We start from the raw sequence: 12,122 nt of genomic DNA on the forward strand, positions 1-12,122 counted from the left end.
GGCTGTGGCCTCTCCATCAGTGGGTTTTATTGTGGGAATCGCTCTGGTTAGAAGACGTAATTTACTGGACAATCCACTATGGAACTGGCCAAGGTTCACCAAGCAGTCTTCTGTAAAGTGATGGTCACAGACTAACGGATGCTGGATGGTGTGTCGCGTGTGTCCCAGAGATAAATTCCAACTACTTCTAGTGAGTAGACTCTTCTTTAGGAAGTTTGAACAACTTTTGAGGACTTTAGCAGTCGAACACGCATTTTCAGTTACCAGACATTATTGTTTGGTACTAAAACAGTCTATTTTCCCTGTGCAGACTGGATAAGAGAGGACAATGACCATCCAAACAGATGTTCTTCAGCCACTCGCATGCCTCTAGCACCAGAGAGAATGGGCGTGTATGTTCACTGTGGAGGGGCGGCACCAGCAGCAGGCACTTCCTGGAGGGGGCGGTTCAGAATTCTAGTGACCTCACTAGCATTTGAACCGCTCGTTTTTCAGAAGAGGGCAAAGAAGCAGCTCAGAGAGCAGGATTATTGAGGATTTCTTTTTTGAAAAGGAATTAACATTGTAACAAGGTTAAAAGCTCAAAAAAGTTGATTTGCATGATGTAGGACCTTTAAAATATCTTTCTAGGAGGGGAGGTGTAGGAATCTTTGATTATCTTTATTTAAACTATAATGGATCTATACATGTACATTCTTATTTGTCACTTTTCAGCCTCCAGTTTTTGGCCTTTGACACTGAGGCGAGCCACGACATGCTGAAAGTTTGGGACGGATTGCCTGAAAATGATGTGTCTTTGGCGGAGCTCAGTGGTTCTTTGCTCCCAGAGGGAATCCACTCTACTCTGAATACAGTCTCAGTCCAGTTTGAGACCGACTTCTACATCAGCAAATCAGGCTTTGCAATCCAGTTCTCCAGTAAGTCATTGGTACATGCTTCAGAACTATCTTTTTAAACCTTGGGGTCACCTGGAATTCAAATGCGGTCACCTGAAATGTGTAACTGATTGAAGGAACTACTGATCAAAATTATGTTTTTCAAATTACAATACCACACACAATCTAAAAGAACTATAGTCCATACTTTCACTTTCTCAAAAAAAATGCAGTATAAAAATATGTTGCTGCCAGAAATTCTTGATATCAAAATTGGGCCTTGACCCAAATAAAGGTTGGGAACCACTGCTTTAGAAGTATAAATAGGAGATAGAGTATTGATCAAGATTTATTTGTTTACATAGCACGTCTTTAAATGTTTTACCCGATTTATTAGATGTAGTGCTTAGCAATTTAGCATTATAACAAAAAGTTTACATATAATGCAAATATTATAGTATTGATCATTTTTATAAGGAAATACTTAGTATCAAGTTTGATTGTCTCTTTCAGCAATGTTTATTAAGGGTGTAAGAAACAATTGTTTTCCGATATTTTGCGGTATTTTGCGATATTTCACCTAGCAATTATTGTATCTATTCAAAAAATCTACAATTGGTTTTTTAATCGTTTTTAACGAGTAAAAAAAAAAAAATAAAACATTTAATTGCGCTAACATTATGCATAGCACGTAATCACTAGGTGTCAGTGAACCACATCAGACCCTGTTAAGCTACCTCACTCCTCCATGCATTTTAGCTTTGAAAGTTTATTGCCCTTTATTGAAGAATTAAAGAACTTAACAGAATCAGAATCTGTTGTAGAAGCAAAAATGTTACTATTTTGAGAGATGCAATTTCATAGTTTGATAAACTTGAATTTCACTTAGTTACCATTTCCTTGTTCTCGCACTTTTAAAGAAAAATGAAATAAATTGTATTTAATACCATTTTGTACTACTGTTCTACTGTTTACTTGCCACCTGTTCAGTTTGTGCTGCCTTGAGTCAGCAAAATGAAAACATTGTAACTGTGGTGACATTTTTTGCCCAAAGCAACCAAAGACTGATCAGACTGATCCAGATCATTAGTAAATCTGTCCCCAGCTTTTTGATAGTTCAGGTAATGGCTTCCTGCTCTTTTAAACTTGTGTCCTTCTCCTCGTTGGTTCAGGCTCAGTAGCCACAGCCTGCAGGGACCCAGGTGTGCCAATGAACGGCAGTCGTAGTGGAGATGGCCGTGAGCCGGGGGATTCAGTGTCCTTTCAGTGCGACCCAGGCTACGAGCTCCAGGGGGATGACAAAATAACCTGCATACAAGTGGATAACAGATACTACTGGCAGCCCAGTCCTCCTGTCTGCATAGGTGAGAAGTCTCACATGGCCAGTGGGGACATAAACTGGGCGGCTGTAAATCCAGCTGAAGCTCTAGTGCTCAGTCTGAAGCCAAGGACACCACTATTAATACTTCCTATGAGATGTTTATCCAACCAAAGCTTTCCATCATTTTGTTTTTGAATCACAACGTTTTGAGCTGCAAATTCCCATAAACATAAAACTAGTAATTGGATCTTCTTTAATGTTGCATTGTGAATGACTTAATGGCATTTTAGGACATCCATAAATCAAATGTGATTTGTGTTCTCATCATAGCTCCTTGTGGAGGAAACCTAACTGGCCCCAATGGATTTATCCTCTCGCCCAACTACCCTCACCCTTACCCACACTCAAAGGACTGTGACTGGCTCATCGCTGTCAACTCTGACTACGTCCTATCACTGGCCTTCATCAGGTAGCCTGAAAAACAACAACTCATCATATTAACTTGTGTAACATATGGAAGCCCATTCCCACCAGGAACACAAAATACATAAATAGGAAAAGTTAAAGAATAATTTAAAACATTGTAAGTCATAATTATGAGATACTGAGTTATAAATATGAGATACTATCTCATAATTATGAGATACTATCTAATAAGATATGCATATACTGTACAATCTCATCATTATGAAATGCTAAGTCATAATTATGCGATGCTATCTAATAAGATATGCATATACTGTACTGTCTCATAATTATGAGATGCTAAGTCATAATTATGAGATACTATCTAATAAGATACATATGTACTATCTCATAACTAAGAGATGCTAAGTCATAACTATGAGATACTAAGTCATAATTATGAGATGCTAAATCAAATTATGATGTGCTAAGTCATAATTATGAGATACTACATCATAATTGTGAGATGCTAAGTCAAAACTCTGATATACTACGTTATAATTATGAGATACTATCACATAATCATGAGGTGCTAAGTCATAATTATGAAATGTGATTTATTTTTTTTATTTTTTTACTTTTCCTAGGTGAGAATGGGTTTCCATAGTAACATGTCACTTTAGGGTGAAGTTTATTTTTTCACAAGATTTTATGAAGTTTTTTTCTCTCTCTTTTGTTTTACACTGTATCAAGTGTCCTCTTCACCTTCTGCTTGGTAATATTTTCTCTTTTCTTTCCAGTTTCAACATTGAGCCGAACTATGACTTCCTGTATATCTACGATGGCCCTGATAGCAACAGTCCTCTGATTGGTAGCTTCCAGGACAGCAAGCTCCCAGAGCGAATAGAAAGCAGTTCCAACACTATGCATTTGGCATTCCGCAGTGATGGGTCCGTTTCTTACGCTGGCTTTCACCTGGAGTATAAAGGTAAGTGATTCTGTCTACTTTGCATTGCGTAACCACTGTTTGAATAAAGGTTTCAATTCATTGAGACTCAATTATCAGGCAATATTAGGGTATCAGTGACCAAGCTTGCGAATGTCTTACGTGATTGCATTTGTTTTGTCCTTATGAATACTGAAGGTAGCTAACAACTGTATCACTTATTTAGTGGTAGAAGTTGTAATGCATTGTAGGAAACACTTACAGGTTTCATCTTGATGAAACAACAACACAAGGGAGAGCTGGGAGTGTTTTTATTGCCCCTTTATGAATGTCAACAGCTGAAAAATAATGTCATTACATTGGGTTGGAGTGAATGCATCAGAGACTTTCTGTCTGATCTGCTTTTCATAAACAAGGTAACATGAAAAGTGACTCTTTAAGGCTTCAATGGTTTTGCATTTCAGTGTTTTTTCACTTGGGTATATTTCATTATGTCAGACCAACACGAGGGCACATGTATTGCCCATGCACTGCCATACTGATGGAACACGACATCAGCATTTTAAAAAGGCTGAATACTTTCACTGTAAGGTCTCTGAGGAGTCTTTGTCAGGCTGTTAGTGGGTGTGAGTTTTCATCACTCCAATAAAGTATTAGTTTTGTATAGATGGAGAATGAAGACAAGTCATTCTTTTTTTTCCTACAGCAAAGCTAAGGGAGTCTTGTTTCGACCCTGGGGTGGTTCTGAATGGGACCAGACTGGGATCTGATTATAAACTGGGGTCGACCGTCACTTTCTACTGTGAAGCTGGATATGTGCTGCAGGTAAGCAGCAGCTGAATGTCACAAGAACCAATCAGTTGGTTTATATCTCAGTGAACGTTTCCGTGCCAGTTGATAGATGTTGTATATGCTGAGTAACGCGTGCCAACTAGTTGTGTGCTACTAGGAAGAACTTTAAATTGATGTATTTAAATTGGAACTGGGGTTGTTTGATATTAGTGTTTTGCCGATAGTTATCCAATATGCCAATAGATTTTCTATTTCCATTATTAGCCGATACCAGCATAGACCCCCAGCCCCCAACCTACTTTAATTTGATAAATAATATATAAAATAAAAACATTTTTCTTTTCTTTTATGATTTTATGATGAGACGGGATGGAAATTTGCCCCCCGGTTACAACCCCATGTATTTACATTTAAATGTTTATTAATACATATTGTCCCATTTTTAAAAGAATAGATACATTTCAAATCTCAATACTTATTCAATAACTCAACTCAACTTTATTTATATAGCGTAAATCAGTGATTCTCAACTGGTGGGTCGGGACCCAAAAGTGGGTCGCGGACCTGTACTGGGTGGGTCGCGGACAGGTGGTCAAAAACAAATAATTACTTAATGTTTTGCATGTTGGACATGTCTTTTATTTTGAAAGAAACTTTTCTCATGCTGTGAAATGCATGTTGGGTCGCAATTTAATGACAAAGTGGCAAAATGCGGGTCCCAGGATGAGACCAGTTGAGAACCCCTGGCGTAAATTACAACAAAGTCATCTCAGCGCGCTTAACAGAATATGTCTTACATAGAAAGAAAGAAAGAAAGAAAGAAAGGAGTAAATGCAATATTGTTTTTTATAATGTTGTCTCAATTTTTCAGTATTTGGAAAAAAACTGGTTTTAATTGAGACCGATATTACATTTTATGGCTAATATTGGCTGATGATATAATTTGTAATTGGAACTAATTTCCCTAACTCTAACTCCTAACCATGGCCCCTTTCCATTTCTCCTAACCCTAACCAAGTCCTTATTATATTATATTATATTAGCTCTACCACGTTATCATACAGTACATAACTTGAGTTAATGCAGTGGTGAAGGTCTCTTTCACACAGGCAGCAGAGGTTTAATTCACTTTTTTACATACAGTATGAAGCATATTTTCGTTCCAAGCAGCATGAAAAAAAAAAGAGGAAATGGCGTTGACGCACAAAACCATAGATTGATTAACGTCACAGTTTTTACGATCCCTCGTGAGATCGTATTGGGTGTGCGTGATGATGTTAGTCAGGCAAATGATTTGCTAATGATTTTGTTCAGGGTTATTCAACTCTGACGTGCAGCATGGGAGACGATGGCAGACCGGGATGGAACAGAGCATTGCCCAGTTGCCAAGGTAACGCACATGCACCTGTCAAAAGCGCAAAAAAACGTAGATCTGTGTGCACGTGTTGTCTAACTCGATGTTTCTCTGCTTTGTGATGAAATGCTTGTCTTTACATACACATGTCAAGCTCCCTGTGGGAGTCGCTCTACAGGATCCGAGGGAACCGTTTTGTCTCCAAACTTCCCCAGGAACTACACTTCAGGACAGACGTGTGTCTACTCAATATCCGTCCCGAGAGAGTTTGGTGAGTTTTTCTACTCTTGTGTCTCAGTGCAAATTCACAATCATTCGTCATAATCCTCAACTCTCCCCTGAAAAGAAAATGAAGACACATTTCTTAAGGTCTCGCAATCTTTAATCGTGAAGACAGCAAGTGTAAAACTTTGACCACGATTTTTTTGACACTTCTGTTATTTGTTTTTCACTCAGTATAAAGTGTCATCAAACCCTGTCAGATTTTTTAAAAGGAATGCTTCAGAAAACCCTGAAGGACTCCTTTGGGGTTTTAAAAGCATGATAAAAAGCTAGCAGGGAGACGACAAGCGACGGAACATTCCCTTGACTGCAGTTTATGTGATTGGATGTTAGGGTTTGATATGACAGGAGTGACATTTGAAATTGTTCTCTCACTGCATTTGATCATCGGTACTAAAACCTGTCAGAAATGAAAACTTAAGACAATATTTGTGATGCAGGGGATGTTACACATTACTTCAATGAACCTGGTGATGGGATTGTGGTCATTAGAGGAAAGGCAGGGGCTAGATTGTCATTGGCAAGAAGAATTAGGCAGAAGTCAAACAATAGTATTATTGTGCCAGAGACAATTTATGTTTTAAGTTTGAATATTTTTGCAAACTAATTTTAATGCCCGGCCAAACAATACTGACTGGAAATGGCTATAATGTTTAGAAATAGTGCACCATACCATGCACACATTTTCAAGATTATTTAAAGCAGAACTAAGTAACTTGTGCTTAGCGCTCCCCCTAAAGGTCATTTTGGTTATGTCACTGTTGTAAACACTCCGCACCCCCCCGCCGCCTGCCCCACCCCACAGGTACATGTACACCTTTGCTCTCCCAAGACGGTAGCAACCAATCAATGAAAAATCCAAATACAACAATGACACTAAGGGTGCTTTCACACATATAGTCCCATGTGACCATGTGAACAGTATGAGGAAGAGAGACAAGTAAAATAAATGAATGATGTGTGAGTAATACGGAAGGGAGTGTGGAAATGTGTGTGATGTTTGTTTGTGTGCTGACAAAGCAGCTCTAAAATGGATGGATGGATGGATATTTGTGTGTGTGCTGCCTGATGGAGCACTGGGTTGCGAGTGTGTGTGAATGCTTGCCTCGACGACAGTGAGCGTGATTGCTGTGTATTGCTGCTGAGCTGTCATTGCATGGAGTCGCTCCGTTCCTCGGACAAAGGTCGTCTCCGCCTTTTTTTTTAATGATATAAATTTCAGAAAAGACAGACAACCGTGTACAGCCACGGATCTGGTCATAATCTAGCATTAGTTTGTATTGGGCTGCCGTAAAGCAGTACGTCTTGCCACTGGGTCGGAGGCAGGTAAGTTGCAAGTGCTGTTTTCTGGTAAGAGACAGCAAGGAGAGATAAAAGACCCCCCAATCACCCCATAAACACTTGTATTACCCTCACAGGGACTACGAGAAGGATTTATGAAGATGAAAAAGTTTTCAGTTCTACCATTTACCGTTTACATTGCCCCCCATAGTGGTCAAAGGTTTTCATTACAGTTTTCAATAAATTTGTATATATATAATACTTTTCTGCTGCTTTGATTCTAACATATTACTGTTAGTTTCATGTAACAGATGTTAGTTCTTTCTCAAGTTTTCAGTGAAATAGTCCCCTACTTTTGAGACGTTAGGTTGGTTCTTCTTCTGTTGCGCAATTCTTCTTCACAATGTAAATGGTGAAGCGACACTGCTCCCAGCAGTTCATGTATGGTACTGCAGCAAAAATTTAACAGAAAGTGGCCCCCGGGCTGATTTTAACGTGTCGTCGCACATTTTTGCCATTAACATTATCAATTATGTTACAAATTATTTTTGCATTATTGTACAGTGTATGCTACACACATTGTGGTTGGTGAAAATCTCGAGACGGTCGATATATTTAATTATTTTGTCCCCCAGGCAAGAATCTCAAACTCCACCTATGAATTCTACACACCAAACACATTATTTGTTACTTTCTGAGAAATCAGCTTTTTGTTGAAAATCTTCACAGCACGTGACCTGTTCTGAGAGCTTTGAGAGCTGCTTTGTGAAACAGTTTTATGCTTTAGATAATTTTGACAGTGTATATAGATTTTTTTGTCAGAGCCATAATTTGAATTATATTTCAAGATGTGCTAATTGTAATTGGAGGTTTATAATGTCAGGGGTCGACCGACACATCAAGCTTCAAGTGAGCACTAAGTAATTGGATGTAATGTTCAATACCCATCAGTGTTGTTAATATATAGTAGCATAACGTCAGGCTGACAGGTATTCGTCTCATTATACATGAAGCCGCAGCTTCAAAGACACAGACAGAAAGAACACATATTTCACTTTAAGGGGATAATATCCTTTATTTGGATTCACACATTCTAGTAATTTCTCAGCTTAAGATGAATCAAGGGTTATGTAAAATCTTTTTTCTACTAAAGGACAGTCAGCAGCAAAGGTTTCAGACACTGTGCTTAATATTGGCTGTCACTTGGTGGTTTCAGATTTATGGGCGCAATGCCGGTAAAAGTGCGTGTCATCATCAGTAGTGATGGGATGGGACCTGCCGTCGCACTGAGTGATTTGCAGTGTTGCACTATTTATGTAAATGACTGCCAGAGTATTAAAAGCGGGTGAGGAAAGCCCTTGGCGTGCGTCCCTCTGTAGAGGCAGTACCTCTGGACTCAGAATGAGACGCCCACTCAGCCAGCGCAGAGGGGGGCATGACAGCTCCACGGGGATTGATGCTCAGGCTTCCTCCGTCTCATGTCGAGAGCTGGATAGAGGCCTTTTAACAAAACGGTGAAACATTTTCTGTCGCTTAATAAAAAAAAGTCGGCGTGACTGTTTCAAACATTGCTGAGGTGAATAGGGCGCTGATGAGTGACCAGACCTCCTGGGTGGGGTGTGACCACAATTCAGAAGCAGTTCGTTTATCACAGAGAGGACCAAACTCGCTGATTCCTGTGTTTGTGGTGTGTGTGTGTGTGTGTGTGTGTGTGTGTGTGTGTGTGTGTGTGTGTGTGTGTGTGTGTGTGTGTGTGTGTGTGTGTGTGTGTGTGTGTGTGTGTGTGTGTGTGTGTGTGTGTGTGTGTGTGTGTGTGTGTGTGTGTGTGTGTGTGTGTGCGCGCGCGCGCGCGTGCGTGTGTGTGTGTGCGCGCAATCTTTGTAGTTATTCAAGCTAGCTTTCAATGGTCAATTGGAAAAAAAATAGCTGACAAAAATATGAACAGATGTTTAGGTCTAGAAACATTTCATTAGGTGTTGTCTTGCATCAAAGGTTTGTAAATGATGATGACATCAGAGCAAGTGCTGAAAAAAACCTATTATATTTCTGACTCTTGCTTTTTACTCTGAAATTTCTTTCTACTCTGCCAAAAACGTTTCATTCTGTTGTCCAGTGTTTCACAAATTGGGGTACATGTACCCCAAGGGGTACGCGATGGCACTACAGCGGGTACTTGAGAGACAGATAAAGTGGTAAATTAACAAATAAAGTGTCAATCTTGGTCCCACCGTAGGCGTGAGATGACTGGAAATGATAAAAACTATAGAAATAAATCTATTCAGGGGCTACTAAATTAGTGTTTTTCAACCACAGAAATTTTAAATAGATTTAAAAAAAATTTTTAATTATTCTTTTTCTTTTTAAATTAAAACACAATCTTAAATAACTGTATTTCTATACTTTTTACTTTATGAATAATTAATCTCGTTCAACTAAATTGCAGTAAAAAAAAAAAAAAAAAAAACACGATCATACACGATCAAAAACTAATTCTGTAGAAAAAATATGTCTTTAGGGTCACCAGAAATCCTTGATGTCAAAATAGGGTCACGATCCAAAAAAGGTTATGAATCACTGCAATAAATAGTGTTTTTTCCACTATTTACAAAAGTAGATTATTTTCTAAGCTAAATGTTGTAGTTGGACAAAAGGAGGTACTTGGATTCAGAAGTAAGAGAAAGGGGGTACTTGAGCCAAAAAAGTTTGAGTCTATTTCTTACCAGTTTATACATCTCATACGAGGCCAGAACAACCAATAAAATCACACCATATGGGTAGAATTTATTCAGTGAATTCTGTTTTTTGTCCAATCAAATGTCTTCTTAAGCAAATATTTTCTTTCTATTGTGTAATTATTTTCATTATCCTCACCTAAATTTAGAATTTGCATTAACAAGGACCTATACTCTCTTTTGTGAGCCACATCAGTGTCTTAGTTCCAGGTTTTACAAAAATCCACGGAGAGAAAGTCTTGTACAGAGTGACCAATGACCTTCTTAAAGCCAAACATCCTTGGTAATGTTAATTTTTAATCCTTTACACCTCTGCCTTAATCGACGCTGAAGAGAGAAAATGTGGTGGGATTTAAAGGTGATATGTGTGTAATGGGAGATAGAGGGTTTTCTTTTTAATGAAAAGTAATTCATATATACTGTAGTGCATGTTGTTGGCAAATCCAGTGATCGTTTGTAAAACTCCGGGTTTAGATTTTTTTTTTTTTTTTTTTTTGTAGATATTGTTTCTCAGTTCTGAGTTTAAGATACAAAAATCCAAAATCAATGCTTTTTTGGCAGCTAAACCGTCAGAGGAACATTGTAGAATTAGTAGTATTCACATCAACAAGTGGCCCAACACGTTCCCTTGAACATTAAATAAAAACCACCTTGCCATCCAAAAAAAAACAACAAAAACTTAAAAATGACTTTTTACAACGACAAAAAATTGTTACAGAAAGATAAAAGAAAAATAACAAAATCGTCATGCAAGCAAGCAAATAAAGAGCTGCTTTGGTGTAATTGTAGTTTACAGGAACAATAAAAGCACCAGAACGGTTACAATATTATAAACAGAATAATATAATGGAGCTGCTCACCTGTTTTGTCAAAACCTGATTTTTTTTCTTACATTTAACAGTTTGAAAGGAAGGCAATCGAGGGCTGTAGGACTGCTGCAGGATGAAGATTAGGTTGTGTTTCGACTAATAAGCACGCTGATCTGCAATTTCTGCCAATAGTTGGCTTCAAATAGAATTTGATCCTAATAGAATTCGAGCCCTAATAGAATTTAAATGAGGTTTTTCAGGTTGATTTTATCACAGGAAGGTCAGAAGGAGAAATTGGCCAGGAAAGAACATTTGCTACTATCCGACTGCGGTTAATTCATCTCTTCATTATTTCTCTCTTTTTCTTTTTCATCTGCAGTTCTCTTTGGTCAGTTTGTGCTGTTCCAGACATCCCTGAACGACGTGGTGGAGATCTATGACGGGTCCACTCAACAAAGCACACTTCTGTCTTCGCTCTCCGGGTCCCATTCTGGTATTGATTAAAATGTCTGATAGAACATCTGACAACCAAACTCTCTTTCTTTACACTAACTTCCACTTTGCTCCAGGTGAATCCCTTCCACTGAGTTCTGGAAACCAGATTACAGTAAAGTTTACCACGGTTGGACCAGAAACTGCCAAAGGATTTCACTTTGTCTACCAAGGTGGTCATTTTCAAGTATTCCCCTATTGAGTATCGTTCTCTGCATCATCCCACAATATATATATATATATATATATATATATATGTCACTGATGTGGTAGATGAGATATTTTATTTTGCTGTACTCAACCTTCACAAGATATCCACAGGAGAATCAAGATTATTTCTAGATTGATCTGAAGGCAAGGCAAACTTCTTTGTGAAGAGCGTTTTATACGCAGGATAACTCAATGCTTTTCACATGATGAAAAGGAAAACATTCAGACAGTACAATTTGTAAAATGCATCACTAAATTGACATTTTGAGACTAAACTGATTATACCACAAGAGCAGTCAGAGAGCAAAAAACTGCTGCCAAATTTCCTCTTTTCAGGATATTTCCGGTTATCTGGTACCATTAGCATTCACACTTTAAAGGTTTGTAAGAATGTTTATCTCCCATTTGGTCACCCACATTTTTTAAAAATAATTAAACTTGTTGGGTTTGTTGACCAACAAATTGTATTGACAAATTTCATAAAATTGGCAAATTACCAAAGGAGATTTTGCCAATTTCCGAAACTGATCTAGAATTGGTGTATTGATTCAGATCGCATCCAGAATGTAATGGAATCTTCCATGCCTTAAGCTTCAAATTTTAATCACAATTTGTCAAGTTTT

General features: G+C 38.2%; 1 protein-coding gene across 1 annotated transcript in view; it reads left to right on the plus strand.

The window, feature by feature from the left end:
* csmd3b (CUB and Sushi multiple domains 3b) overlaps positions 1 to 12,122 on the plus strand; it is a 434,915-nt gene that overhangs the window by 346,377 nt on the left and 76,416 nt on the right. The window contains 9 exon segments of the mRNA XM_028460951.1: positions 715 to 917; positions 2,048 to 2,239; positions 2,527 to 2,665; positions 3,402 to 3,589; positions 4,254 to 4,372; positions 5,654 to 5,729; positions 5,848 to 5,964; positions 11,177 to 11,290; positions 11,367 to 11,462. Of these exon segments, the coding sequence (XP_028316752.1) occupies positions 715 to 917; positions 2,048 to 2,239; positions 2,527 to 2,665; positions 3,402 to 3,589; positions 4,254 to 4,372; positions 5,654 to 5,729; positions 5,848 to 5,964; positions 11,177 to 11,290; positions 11,367 to 11,462 (1,244 nt within the window).

Source organism: Gouania willdenowi, chromosome 11 (assembly GCF_900634775.1).
Source record: "Gouania willdenowi chromosome 11, fGouWil2.1, whole genome shotgun sequence".
In the NCBI taxonomy this organism is placed as follows: Eukaryota; Metazoa; Chordata; class Actinopteri; order Blenniiformes; family Gobiesocidae; genus Gouania; species Gouania willdenowi.